The sequence below is a fragment of the Pempheris klunzingeri genome, chromosome 2 (assembly GCF_042242105.1).
Source record: "Pempheris klunzingeri isolate RE-2024b chromosome 2, fPemKlu1.hap1, whole genome shotgun sequence".
NCBI classification, from domain to species: Eukaryota; Metazoa; Chordata; class Actinopteri; order Acropomatiformes; family Pempheridae; genus Pempheris; species Pempheris klunzingeri.
The window spans coordinates 29,748,873-29,763,782 of NC_092013.1; the positions used below are offsets into that span (position 1 = coordinate 29,748,873).

The 14,910-nt window shown below is 46.5% G+C and overlaps 1 protein-coding gene across 1 annotated transcript; it reads right to left on the minus strand.

Annotated features, from left to right (window-relative positions):
- Positions 1-806: 806 nt before the first annotated feature.
- On the minus strand, positions 807-10,058 carry LOC139209621 (solute carrier family 41 member 1-like). The gene is made up of 10 exons (XM_070839410.1): positions 9,864-10,058; positions 8,648-8,755; positions 8,112-8,183; positions 6,622-6,766; positions 6,396-6,542; positions 5,944-6,088; positions 4,333-4,412; positions 1,940-2,071; positions 1,069-1,217; positions 807-986 (listed from the first exon to the last, which is right to left on the minus strand). The coding sequence occupies exons 1-10, from the start codon at positions 10,056-10,058 to the stop codon at positions 807-809; spliced, it is 1,353 nt and encodes a 450-aa protein (XP_070695511.1).
- Positions 10,059-14,910: the final 4,852 nt, after the last annotated feature.

Consider the following 14,910-nt stretch of genomic DNA (forward strand, 5'->3'; position numbering starts at 1 on the left):
GCACAGAGCTACATAAAATGAACACAGCAAAACCTGACATTCATCCAGACAGTGCAGCATCTGATTTAATATACATTTACACTCAGTTCTATGTAATTATTATTATTATTGCCTTAATACAATCATTTGCCATCTAACATTGAAGCGCTGACGATAGGTGTACAGATGTGCCAACGGTGAACAGCACAGTGGATCTACAGCGTCCCCACCTGTGACCACGTTGGGTGGATGTTTCTACAGAGCTGAGCTGGGCGGTGTTGGTGCTGAGATCTGTGCAACTTCAGGGAACAACTAGTGACCACAGTGAGCTGGCAAATACTGAGATCAACGTGCAAAAACGTCCACACTTTCCTCCACTTATTCTTTCCTGTTTTCACCCAGGTTCTTTCCACTGTTTCCCCTATCGACGCTGAAATGTTTGTGCCTCAGTCCTGAGCACAAAGGGACATTTTGAGCACAGAAAATGGTTTGTTTTTCTTTTCTCTTAGTACATAAGTTGTATTGTGTGTGGAGAATTTATCACTCAAAAATAATTTGATTTGTGCAAACAAAAATCACAAAACAGGGAATTGGAGAGCAGAAGAGTAAATCTTTGTGTACACAGTTGAGCACGGAATAGATTTTTATTTGCTCAAATGTAATTATTGCTAAATAATTTATGTGCTTTCCAGAATATATCTTCATGTCCCACCAGGCGCTCAGTATTGAGGCACAGCTTTAACACTGTACTTCCCTCTTAAATCCAGTGACTCTGCAGTGTGTTTCAGCCTCTCGCATACAGAGAACAGTACATTCAGGTGTCCGTGTCACCCTCCAGTCCCAGGAGAGCTGCCCATCAGAATCAGCCGGAAGCTCAGAGCCAAGAAGCCGGTCCCCAGCAGGTCACCCAGCGCCGTGAGGTAGGGGATGGAGAAGTTGTCCGGGTCCAGTCCCCTTCGCCACAGCCACTGCACCATCAGGCCGGCCAGGCAGAGCAGAATCACCACCTGGACAGTGACAGTAACTGGAGCTCTGGAAGGTTGTCTTGGAAGATTGAGTGAGTCGCATAAGAGTACACAGTACACTGACCTGAAGCAGAGCTGCAGACAGGTAGCACATGATGAAGGTGGGCGTCATGGCAGTATGGCCCCCCTGCAGGAGGTGGATGGTGTACAGGAAGAGGAGGTGACCCGGGACCACCAGGAGGACCAGGACTCTGGCTGATTTGGAGTTCACATCTGGATAAACACAGAATGAGTCGTGTCCAGTTTCACCTCTAAGCTGTTCTGGAGTTTCCTTTAGCTACTGGGTTAGGGGTTATGTCATCATAAATGCTTTCAAATAAACTGCCATCAGCTAGTTGAAGATCCTGTGAACAGAAGAGACGGTGGTGGAGATGATCGGTACTTTTTTTAGAAATACTCAGATCTTTGATTCAAACTAAAGTAGAGATGTCACAGTGTAGAAATACTCTGTCACAAGTGAACGACTTGTGAAGGATTATCAGCTAAATGTGCTTCAAGTATCAAAAGTACTCATTATGCAGAGTGACTTTGGAGCCAATTTTAGATACATTGTGTGCTACTGAGTAGATTGGTATCAGCATACCATATGTTTTTATGTAAAAGGTGTAGTATTCTAGCTGGTGCTGTATGTATGAGTGTCAGATAAATGTAGTGGAGTAAAAAGCACAATGTTTCCCTCTGAACTGTTGTCAAAACTGTACTTAGTTTACGTCTCTGTGCTGGTTTTAAAGGAATAGTTTGACAACTTGGGAAACAGCCTTATTCTCATGGAGTCGTTTCTCTAAAACAGACTGCAGGCCGCAGACCGTGTTGCCAACCACACTAAAGCTAAAGCCTGCTTTATGGGCTTTAACAAGACTGTTGGTCAGCTGGTAATGACTTCTCGACTGATAATCTGTGGTGAAGGGCCACACTTTGGTTTCTTTGTGCCTGACCTGGGGAGCAGAAGGTAGCACAGGGTCCAGGACAGCTCACACTTTTAAAGGGAAGAACTCCAGGGACACCCCAGTAGTGGAGGTGGGTGGACATCCTGCTGGCCTGGATGGCCACCAGATTTCCCCCCACACCTGCACGGAAAGGTTCGGCACCGATCAGTCCTGTCATTAACATTCATCACAACCAGGAGGAAGACAATAAAAAAATACACCTGCATGGCGCTGAACGTTTCACAGTATGTTTTAACGTTAGCTGATGTGAACTTCTCGTCGCTCCGCCTCCTACCTGCTGCTGTTCTCTCATCATCTTAAATCATTACCGGACTACTCAGTAGAAAATGAGAGGAAAGACTCTCAGAGAAATGAGTCACTGTCCAAACAGTAATTCTGCCTGAAACCTACTCGACAGTGATCCCTAACAGGACCTCTTGGGTTTGGAAAAGGCGACCTGGATGTTGTACTGCATTCATTGTAGCACCGCCGCCCCCCCAGGCTGATTTCATTAGCAGCAGAACAAAACCTCTTGGCTCCCTGAGCTTTGGAGCACATGGATCCTTTAGAGCAGACAGGGGCTGTTCTGGCAGCGGTGGATGTAACTAAGTACATTTACATGATTATTTCCATTTCATGCTACTTTATACTTCTACTCTACAACATTTCAGAGGGAAATGTTGTAGTTTTTACTCATTTGACAGCTGTAGGTAACAGAATACAGATCCTTTATTTTAGTAAAAATAGCAACACCAAGAAAAAGAAACTCCATTAGAAGTATAAGTCCTGCACCAAAAGTACATGAGTATTATCAAGTAGGAGTATCAGTTAAAGTTAAGGTGCTCACTGTGCTTAAAAGTGGCTGCTCAGAGTGTTTCCTGAACTTAGAACACATGATGCACTGTTATGTTTAAAAGTTCATCATACGTGTAAAATCTTAGCATAGTGCAGTGAAGAGGACCTGCAGCTGTCAGATAAATGACTAAAACCCAGAAATATTTTTCTCTGAGATGTAGTGGAGTAAATGTAGAAAGTAGCATAAGATGGAAATACAGAAAGTACAGTAGTTAAGTAAATGGACAGTACTTTACAGTACAGTAGATTTTCAATGCTAAACCTCGGAAGGTGAAACACTGTGCTGTTCTGTACCGTCAGTACTTTTGACACTTTCAGTACATTTTGTTCTTATTTCATTCCTCTGTCCACTGTTGAAATCCAGACTTCTATTTGTATTTTCTTCCACTTCTGTATTTCTACTTTTACTTGAGTAAAGGACCTGAGTACTGCTTCCGCTCCTGGTCTCTGGTCAACAGACACGAGGGGCGAGCGCTGAATTGGAATGCAAATGTGCTTCCTGGTCTGGATTGTGATACATACAGGAGTCTTTGGTGGCTCTGAGGCTGGCAGAGATGCTGCACAGACGGGAGCCAGTGGATGCATAGTTGGCATTCTGATCAGGCCTGTGGTTTATGTAAAGACCATTGTTATTCCTCTCTACTTAGTATGCTGCTTTGTGGGCAGCTAGCTTGGATCGGTGAAGATCTGGCCCTACGCGCCTCTCTGAGGTCCCTTTGACAAGGAGGAGACTGCTCAACTCCAGCGGCACTTTAAAACTTCATGACTGATTAACAGCTCACATTTGAGGCTCTTTTAAATGATAATGGGATTAGCTGCTGGGCGCCTGCATGCTCCAACAACTTCCACATGACATCAGTTGGCATGTGGCTTTTTTATTGATAATAATGAAGCTAGTTATGAAGCTTAAATGCCAGTCTTCAAAGATTATGACTGTTGAAACACTATAACCCCAAATCCCAGCTCCGCTTGCTCCCTCAGGAAAACATGTCAGTGGTTATTTCTCTGCTCAGAGCATGTGGAAGAAATGCCACAAACTGGGACACAACACAACCTCATTGTGTGTGCCGTGCTTAGTGGGGTTTAACAGAGTTACTTCTGAGCTGACTGTACCTCTTAAAACAGTCAGTCACTCCAAGCCGGTCTGTCTCTGTAGGCTTTACTGAAGTAAAAATATTAATATCACTGTTCAAATGTACAACTAAGTATTACTGATGTAACGGTACACAAGTGTTATCATTAAAAAATATACTGAAAGTATCAAAAGCAAAAGGACCCTTTCAGGCTTATTCCTCATGACAAGTTATGACTAAAGATGTGAATCTTAGAAGCAACTCAATACCAAATTGTGCCATTTGATGAAATTTTAGTCACTTGAAATTTTCGTGCACCTTAAAAAAGCTGATTTTTGGGTCGACACAAACAGCCCAATATTCAAAAACTACTCCAACAGCTCAAAGTGAGTAAGCTCAGTGAAGGCCATGAGATGCAGCTGAGAGCTCCAGCAGAAGGAGCTCAGCGTGTTGCCTGTTGGCAGAGTTGTTCACCATTGATGACTGGAGTGAAGACTGCCATGCCTTCGAAGTTCGGGTTGCTGACTGTCTTATCCAGAATCAGACCACCAACACTGGGGAGAGGACAACACACAGTAATCATAATAATGACGGAAACTTAAAAATCTAATTCCACAGTAGCATCATACTTTCCCATACATGCATGTGTTATTCCAGTAAAAATGAAAATGTAACAATCCAATTTCATTTTCATTGTCACAGACACAGACAGGCGTTCTGTGACTGTATTAAAATGGAAGAGGAAAAGCTTGTGGTCACATGTAAGTGAAAGATTTAAAGACAGAAAGAAATCAGACATACAGTGGATATAAGAAATGCCAGGTTTGAGTCTGCCTGCCTACCACCTTCCTATAAATAATTTCAGAACTTTTTCCACCTTCAATGTGACCTATAACCTGTACAACTCAAGTGAAAACAAACTGAAATCTTTTAGGGGGGGGGGGGGAGTAAAAATAAAAAACTAAAATAATGTGGTTGCATAAATATGCACACTCTTAAACTAATACTTTGTTGTCACATGTACTACACAGCCAGTACCTGCCAGAAATTCCTGCAGCTCCTTTAATGTTGCTGCAGGCCTCTTGGCAGCCTCCCTGACCACTTTTCTTCTTTCTTTCATTAATTTTGGAGGGACGTCCAGTCCTTATCTAATGCCTTGGAAAGTCTTTTGTACCCGTCTCCTGACTGATACCTTTTAACAATGACATCCCTCTGACTCTTTGGAAGCTCTCTGCGGACCATGGCTTTTACGACTAAGAAAATGTCATCCATCCATCCACTGTCTACACCGCTTATCCGTCAGGGTCGCGGGGGAGCTGGAGCCAATCCCAGCTGACTTCGGCCAAGAGTCGGGGTCACCCTGGACTGGACACCAGCCAATCACAGGGCCAACATATATAGAGACAGACAACCACTCACTCACACCTACGGGCAATTTAGAGTCACCAATTAAACCAATGTGCATGTCTTTGGATTGTGGGAGGAAGCCAGAGTACCCGGAGAGAACCCACGCTAGCATGGGGAGAACATGCAAACTCACACACACAGAAAGAGCCCGGGTTCAAACGAACGATCCAAACCTGGAACCTTCTTGCTGTGAGGCAACAGTGCTGACCACAGCACCACCATGCTGCCCCCCACTAGAACAGCTGAACTGTATTTGGGGTTAATCAGAGGCACTTTAAATGATGGCAGGTGTGTACTGACTCCTGTTTAACATGATTCTGAATGTGACTGGTTCATTCTGAACACAGTCCCCAGTTATAAGAGGGTGTGCACACACACAAGGCTGAGTGCTGTAGTAAACTCAAAAGGTGCTTCAACAAAGTATTAGTTTAAGGGTGTGCATATTTATGCAACCACATTATTTTAGTTTTTTATTTTTACTCCCCCCCTAAAAGATTTCAGTTTGTTTTTCACTTCATTTATCTTGGTCTCATTTTTCTACATCACACAAACCTGGCATTTTAACAGGGCTGTGGAGACTTTTTATATCCACTGGATGTGTTGATATGTGATATGATATGTTATGTGATCAGAGAGGTAAGATGGTGGCAGCCACAGCGCCACAGGTCACCTGCTCACCTGCTGATGCACATGGCCAGGATGACTGGCTGCCAGCCTGACTTTAGGACCTCTCTGATTGGTGGAGAGCGACGGGCAACAATGACCCACACTGGGATGAGGAGCAGGAAGAAGCCACAGGCAGCAGCAGCCAGGTACCAAAAGTCTGGAGGGCAACACAGAATAAACATCTCTGATTACACTCTTCATATGACACAGAAAAGGCCTTCTGAATAGAAATGGCATTCAAAGATTGAGTGGTGGACTCTGCTGCCCTCTGCTGGCACAAATACTCCCCACTCACCACATTCTGGTCCATGTGCAGACTTTTGATCATGGTTAATACCACAGAAGCCGATCTAGACCAGGTGTCCCCCTCTGATCATTAAACTAGTCTCCACACATATCAGAGGTGTGGACACCCACCAACTGGGACTCATGGGGTGTTTGTGATGTGATGTGTGACCTCTGACCTCTGTAACTGTAGAAGAGGCTGCTGATCCCGGCGAGCAGCGACAGGGTGATGAGGTCTCCCAGGCTGGCGGCGATGGGCGTGGCCACATTATCCGGGTTGATGCCCACTTTCCTGGATCCAATAATCACGGCCACCATCACCAGACCTGAAGGCACAAGATGAAGACTTGACAACAGAAGTGAAACGACACATGAAGCTCTGCTGTGTCTCCGTCCCACTCTGACCTAGACACAGCGCGGCGATGAACGCTGTGGTGACGCTGCTGGCACACAGCACTGCAGCCTGGATGATGTCCACTTTGCCCCTGGTGACACCCCCGAGACCCACTGCCGCAACCGCTGCCATGAAGCCCACCACTGTGGCCTGGACCTGGGGAGGCAGGACAGGGCAGAGGGGCATCAGTCTTCACTGTGTCCTACCCTGTCTCTCTGCCTGTCTCAGAGAAAACAGACACCGACTGGACAAAAGATTTAGAGGAAGACAAAGAAGAAGAAGAAGAAGAGAGGGAAATGTGTGGAATATGGAAAAGTGCACACACATTCCACACAAGTCCAGTATTAAATAGATTTTAGAAAAAAAACACTATGAAATGTATAATGTGGACTCATGTGGAGGATCCATCCATCTATTAATCCACTGCTCCTTCAGGGTCGTGGGGGGGCTGGAGCCACTCCCAGCTGTGTTCGGGCGAGCAGCAGGACACACCCTGGACTGGTCACATAGAGACAGACAACCATTCATGCTCACACTCACACTTACAGGTGGATTAGAGTCAAACATTAACCTGCATGTCTTTGGACTGTGGGAGGAAGCCAGAGAACCTGGAGACATCCCACACAAGCACAGGGGGAACATGACAAGTCCACACAGAGAGACCCCAGGGTGCAAACCAAACTGTGAAATGTGACACTTCATATATGAAAAGGCTGCTTTGATTTCACACAACCAGCTTGTTACTGTTTTAGATGCGACAACACACCCACACACGCTGTATAACCGACTGTCCACAGTAAGAAACTGGCTTAATGACTCATCTCAGATCTGATACAAGTGAAAAATGAATGTTATCACAGTGAATCAGACAGTAAAATGCTGCACCTGATCACGTCTCAGGTCCATCTCTTGAGTGCCCTCCTTTTTCCACTTTAAAAATGAATCTATTGACCAGTCTGCCCCCCCGTCCCTGTTACCTGAACCTGTTACATTTTCTATCTGAACATCTGATTTCTCTGAACAGTTTTTTCAGTCTTGGAGGTGAATCTGTCACTTCACTTACACTTCTTTTATTAACCTCACCAGCACTTGGTATGCCTGTACATGGGTACACACACTGCACAGGCACACATCAATCATAGAGCACTCTGCTCACTTCACAATTGAGTTGCAACACTGGGGAACATGGGGAAATATAACTGAGAAATAAGGAATGGTAGTACTTCTGCATTAGCTAGTTTGTATTTATAATGCACCCTGCTGCATGTACAACATGCAGTTACCTGGTAGAAAGAATGTTTTAGCCAACAATGGCAGACAATCAGCACAGTTTTTGATTCTATGCTCCAATATCTCAACACAACCACCATTTGGAAACCATGTCCAGCAGTTATCCTGTCTCTAATTGTCTGAGAGGCATTAGTGAGGTGTTTAAGATGGGAGACATTCTAGCAGAGATAGATGTAGTGTGTTATTAATAGGCCGGAGAGCAGTGTGTCACCTGAATGAGAGCCAGGTTACAGAACACCATCCTCCACTGCTGCCAGGCCTCATCCATCTGCCCCATGTTGGCCTGTGGACGGAAACAGGTTCACATCACCACATTTCTCAATCACATGGCAGTGGGAACAACTTTTAAAGGGTCATTTCTGTATTTTTCTAAAACCTGGGCCATATTTTTACATGTTAAAGAACACAGGAGTTGCTGCTGTACTGCTGCCTTGATGGGTTAGTTTGCTTTTTGGTTCATGTGAGTCCTGTTTTCAGTGAGGTAAAAAAAAGTGTGTTTTTGTGAATGTAGTCTGGTGTGTGTGCAGAGATACAACGGCTGTTTGTGGTTAAACCAAAAGGATCCTACAGGTCTATCTCTGTAGGGATCCTTTTGGATCCAAGTTACACAATCAGCCAACTTGGTGTCCATGTGTGCGGACAGCGTCATACTACAAAAATGATCTGTAAATTATTTGTAAATGTTTAAGATACTCTAATAATCACCATCTCTTTTTGGTGTGTGTGTGTGTGTGTGTATCCACTCACTGCTGTCGACAGTCTGGATGCCAATGTCATCTCCAGATTCCCTTTCAGCCCCACCAGGGCTGGCACCAAGATAAACACCTCTGAGATCTCCTTGAACACCTCCCAGTGCTGAAAGACACCACAGCGGCTTTTGAACGCACCGTCTGCTCCTAACGAGCTCGTCGGACACGGCCAAGAAATGTTTCGTTCACTGGACATTTAGCTTTGTGTTGTAATTTAGTACTTCTTCACTGAACCTTGTTCTGGGGCAGCATGATCAGTCAGTTTCCGGCCACCCGATGAATGTAAAACAAATGCTCTCTCTCTCTTTTAGCTCTGATTTTGGTCTCCACCACCTCCTGATGGAAATATTTGTCTCTTTAGCTGCTAGATGCACCACGTTGTTCACCAGCTGCTCTGGCAGTTTCTAGTGCACTGCAAATGTCAGTTTCATATAGGGAGTATAGTAAGTATGTAGGAAATGATCCCTGAGGCCTTCTTCAAGGCTCTGACAACCAATTTCCTCAATCAGCTTCGAACTCTGGGCAATATGGGTGTACATGAACACAACATTTTCTACCAAAGTTAAAACAGACTCAGTTATCTCATGGGAGATTTTCTGTCTGAGTATTTCTCATTGGTTTGAAGTGGGCTCGTGAAAACTAGTGAAGTCATGCGCTTCGCTCCACCACACAAATACAGCAACGTCTGAATGTGAGCTCCCAGCACTCCCTCACATCTGTCAGTCAAATCTGATCAGAACACACCCCCACTGATGAGGCAGATTACTGCAGCAGATTTTTTTAATAATGTTAAACTCATAAGAAGTAACAATGTCAAACAATGTCAGCCACCTCTGGCATTAGAACAGTCTGAGCAGGGAGCGCTGATTGATTTGATGAGGGCCTGGACATTTCCACGTATCCCCCTGAAACCTGATCTATCTGACCTGTTTACGCTTCAGCTAGTGGGTGGTCGACCTGCCGCATAATTCAGGGCGTCTGTCATGTCGTACTGCTGGTGAGGTATTTTCAAGCAGTCCAGCAGGCTGAGAGCCATTAGGTGGCTCTGTGATGCTGCCGTGTGCCTCGCTGTGTGAATAAAGAGCCAGATATCATCAGACATGTTGTTCTTCTGGGTCACACACACCTAGTCTGGCATGTAGCGTTAGTGCACAAACAACACTCACTGGTATCATCATGTCATCTCACATGCACAGCACTCTTTTTTTCCATACTTGCACTATATCCATGACTATCCCAGCAGCCACCATGCCCAGGCCGGACACCAGGTACGGCAGCAGGATCTGGGCTGCGATGATCCACGAGCTCTCTGACAGGAAGCCGTGGACCGAACGGGTCAGTCTGCACGAGAAGCCCCTCAGCTTCTTCCTCTGGAAACGCAGCTCCAGAGCCAGATGGGTCACCACCATGGCTGGTCCCCGTTAACCCATCCCTGCCTGGACAGTGCGGGTAGGGAAGGAGGGGGCACCACGACGATCAGCCTCAGTAGTGAAATCAGTCAAGCTGATTTCAGAAGAGAGAAACGATCCATTTCTCCCGAAGCAGGAGGGTTTCCCCGTTCGTCCCTAGTTGTCTTCCCCTCAGTCCAGGCTGCTCCAGGAGTCACAGCTGATGGCTGTTTGCTGAAAACTGTTTTCCTTAAAGGAGGTTTGCGACAAAGAGGAATTCAACAAGCCTGTTTTGCCCTTCACCTGTCACTCTGAGGCTGCTAGGGCAGCAACACAAAGTACTTTTGCAAATGGTGGACGAGGGGGAGGAAGCTGTTTTCATCCACTTGAATAGAGCACACACACATTAAGACACACACTCACACACACACACACACACACACACACACACACACACACACACACACAGGTCCACTTGACAGCAGGTCTGTGAGGCCTCTCTGACACTCTGCTGCTGACAGACCTCCACACACACACACACACACACACACACACACACACACACACACACGCACTTTCTCCCCTCACGCCTCACTCTTGAGCAGCCGGGCGGCCGAGGCAGAGCGCTGGAAGCCCGGCCTCTCGCGGGGCCTGAAGAAGGTCCAGGTCCTGTGAGACAAGGACATCCAGAAGGCCAGCAGCTTCTTCTCAGCCCTCCTGTGCTGACGCTCCTTCTCCTCCTTCTCCCTCCACACCTCCTTCTCCTTCTCGTCACTGCTGAGCTGGTGCCCTGTGTGAGCTTGACTAGTCTGGACCCCCTTCCTCATCTTGATCAGGGGAACACCGGGGTGTCCGTCCAGCCTGAGAGCCGTGTGATGGGACACTGATGGACGGAGTGGTACCGGAGGCTTGTCTGGAGAGGCACGGCGCCTGTCGTGTTGCTGCCAGGGCTCGCCTCTGAGTCCAGACGGACAGATGAGTCGTGATGGCGCTCTGTGGCGGGGGGAGGGACAGACGGAGGACAGTGTGTGTGTGTGTGTGTGTGAGGGGGGGGTACGAAGCTGCAGAAGTCTGTGCACCAGCAAGGTGGGCAGACTGTGTCAGGGCTCTGCCGTGCAGCTCTCCGCTTCCTCCGGGCTCTTTTCACACCAGTTGAGAGGATACTGCAGCTATGCTCTCCCTCTCTTTGATAGCTCCTCCTCCTCTTCCTCCTCCTCTTCCTCTCCCTGCTCTTCGACGATGTCCTGACTGTGAGTGGGTGACGCACTCTGAGCAGCAGCAGGTGCTGTACCTGTCACCAACACGTGATGCTGCTGCTGCTGCTGGTGCCTGGGAAGGACACAGTTTATCCTCCTTGAGTGGAGGAAACTCACAGGCTGCCACTGACTGTCCTCACCTGGAGTTTTTCACTCTGACAGGGTTCATCATGTCACCCACACGTCTCTTTTGTCTTTCACATCCCATTTGTGATTCCATATTTCGCCAGTATTTTTCAAGGTCAACAAATCAGCAGCCTCACTAGGTGTAAAATAAAGAAAGAGCTAAAATCTCACTTCTGACTCTTTGTTCTAGTTGTCGTCCGTTGGAGGGACATAACGCTGCACAGAATACTTAGTGAGACCGTGTCCTCACACACTCATAAAGACAGACACACACACACACACACAAGGACAGTGACTCAGCTGAAAAGTGTCCTTGAGACACAGCTCGGGACGGACGCTCTCCTCTCTGCAGCTCCCCCTTCTGACTTCAGGCTGGAGCCTGAATTGTGAAGCAACAGCTGCTAAAGTCTGAGCAGTGACGGGAGGTTTACAGAGTCAGTACATGCAAATGGAGGAGTCAGCTCAGTCAGCGGCAACAGAGGAGCTGTCCTGATTTCATCACATGTTGGAAAAACAGACAGTAAATAAAACAGACGGTATGCACTGGTGAGACAGCCCTAACAGCTTTTTATGATTCCTGGAGCATGCATTGCTTTTCATACAAGGCCTGTATTGTTTTGGTCCCTGTCCAGATACAGAAGTAGCTTCCCAACATCAGCAATGATTCACTGCAGCTCCACTCTGAGCGACTGGTCAGTTAGACCCAACAAAAGAGGAAGTGCTGAACTAATGTGTGCCGCAAAATTCATCAGACATCAGGGAGCCCCAAAGTGATCAATATTGAATAAGAAATAGATAAGAGATAAGATTTCTTTTTCAGTTAATAAATATTGAACACAGAAGCTCAACAGATACAGAGGTTATTCTAAAAGTCAGAGTCTGATAACGAGATGAAACCAGAGGTAAACTACCTATTTATATTCAGTGTGCCTACATCCACAGCACATTAGCATATTCTGTTAATGTGTCTCCTGATTTCTGTATCCGCTGTGTGGCCTTGTTTCCTGGCGTGTGGTTAAAATGTGCTTCACTGAACCTGCAAAGAACCAGGACGTGTTTGTTTGCGCCCAGGGATCAGGGTCACTTCATGGACCCGTTAGGTCAGTGTGACCTCCAAACCACCAGCAGCTCACAGCTCAGTCCTCTCAGCCCAGAGAGACACAGCAAGAGCCACTGAGACGAAGGCATGGACGGACAGATGTGGTCACCATGTTCCTGTTATTATGAGCTCTCTCTTCACGTTAGACTCTCCAACAAGAACACACTGAGATAAATGTAATGAAGTAATTCAGTGGGTGTCCTTCTGCTTTTTGTAGCAGATAACTTCAGACGTGTCCCACTGTAGTCCAGACTACATGTCACCTGTCCTGGTGTCACTGACCTGCACCTGGTCCAGCAGCATGCCGGCCGTCACCATGCCCAGCCCGGCCAGCAGGTACGGAGGCAGCACCTGGAGGCAGATCACCCTGGAGGACTCTGTGGAGGACGTGTGGAGCTTCTCCTCCTCCATCGCATCGGGACAACTAACAGCTTTCTGTGCTCCTTCAGTCCAAAGTAGTCCAAAGTTTGTCTTTCAGAGCGTCAGCCCGCCCTGTCCTGCTCTGTCCACCTCCGTGTCCCTCACCTGCTTCGTATGTCAAACACAAATGCTGATAGCTGTTGTCTGATGACATCCAGGACGCATTCAGTTCAGACTGACTCTCAGGTCAGGGTTTACAGCAAACTGAAGTTTTACCTAATATTCACACTGTAAAACGTGAATGATTGTGCGCTGCCTCTTTTAAGACATTATGCTGTGTGTCCCTCCACAGGCAACAGGTGATAGTCAGTAAAGGAGTCATTCTACCCATGACTGGTTTGTAGTTTGTTACACATTGAAATGATATAAAACAGAAGAGACAAACACTGTCTGTCTGTCTCTTCCCCATCTTTCTCCTCTCTTCCACTGTCACCAGCAGAGACTTTAAGGAAACACATCCAGGGTTGGTCACTGTGCTCCCACCTTTACTCATGACGCTGCTTTAGCCGCGGCCACTAGATGTCGCTGTAGGCGGTGAGCCTGAGAATCAAAGAGTCCACCTGTGGAACAGGAGAGTGATCTGATGCAGCAGAGCTGTGTGGACACGTCTCTTCACTGATAGCATCCCTGGGGACACTGATCATTAATGATCACTGATCATTAGCCACACCTACCTCCACTGTACATACTGTTGTTAAGAGGACTTATACTGTCCTGTTCTTAGAGTCAGTTTCCGTGTTTGCTTGTACGAACTTGGCTAATAAAGTTGATTCTGATTAACCCCACGCACACGCACACGCACGGACATGCGTCAGTGCCATGGAAACGGAATGACGACAGGCCGAGGGTATATAAGAGCCGTCAGTCACTCCAGCGTCTCTCTTTGCACCTGAGCAGTTAACTGAAGCAGTCAGTGGATGACCACCATCACTGGACCCTGAAACATGGCTCTGACTGGACCACCAGTCTGTGGGGGGCACCTACCGGTTAGTGTCAGGTAAGAAAATATATATATATATATATATATATATATATATATATGACCATTAAAAGTTTACTTAAGTAAATAATTCAAATATTAAGTTTAAAGGTGAAGAATTTCGTGCACCCACTCGATGCTAGCTAAGGTTGTACAACTTTTCTCCCTGTAAAGTTGCTATTTAATGTGTGAAAATGGTTAAAATCCCGGGACAGCTGCAGAATGAATTACCTTTAGTGTGGTGACTTGAGAACGCTCCATTTTAGCGCATTTGGCATCGAAAGTTTGCTAAAAGTTCGCAAAGATGGCGACTGGACACATTTTCAAAGGACGCCGAAAAGCATGTTTTTCGTGATCACCATGGAGACGGTGTAATTATAAGGAGCCGACGTCAGAGCGTGCGTGACGTACACACATTCGCGTTGGACTGGATCGTACGTCAACGTCGCCGCCATATTGGACCGGCCTGGTCCAGCAGTTCCTCCCGGGTTAGGTTATAAACCACTGAATATGTAAAAACTGGTTTTATCACAGGGCTGTTTCCTGGATACATGTCTTTGTTCATCTGACTGTAGAAGTAGTGTCTTTAAAATACATCCCGAGCACCGAGTGCTTTTAAATCACACGTCATTTCCGTTTTGGAACTGATGCACATTTAGAGTAGCATCAGCATGTTTTTACACACTGCTGCATTGGTTTGTCATCTCCCTGCTCCATATAAACAGTCCTTTGGATGTCTTATATGTCAACCAGCCAGTGTGGTTTTACTTTTGCCGCAGAAGTCGCTTCCAGAGATAAAACCCCTCTGTCCCATTTGATCAGACTTAGGAAGGTATGAGGTGAGAATTGTCCTCTTTAAACACCAGCTGTCTTGTTCTGTCCCTGTTTTCTTCCCCACTGGTTGCATTGAACTCTAAAAATGGATCTGAGTGGCAGAATCTGACTCCTGCTGAGTGGAATATCTGGTGGCCAGCCATTTATCCCTTCACTGAG

Coding starts and splice junctions, on each gene's coding strand:
- LOC139209621 (XM_070839410.1), bottom strand. CDS start 10,058: ATGGTGGTGACCCATCTGGCTCTGGAGCTGCGTTTCCAGAGGAAGAAG. Junction 8,756..9,863: donor TAGTCATGGATATAGTGCAA/GTATGGAAAAAA, acceptor GGTGTCTTTCAG/CACTGGGAGGTGTTCAAGGA. Junction 4,413..5,943: donor CTGGCCATGTGCATCAGCAG/GTGAGCAGGTGA, acceptor TCCTCTCCCCAG/TGTTGGTGGTCTGATTCTGG.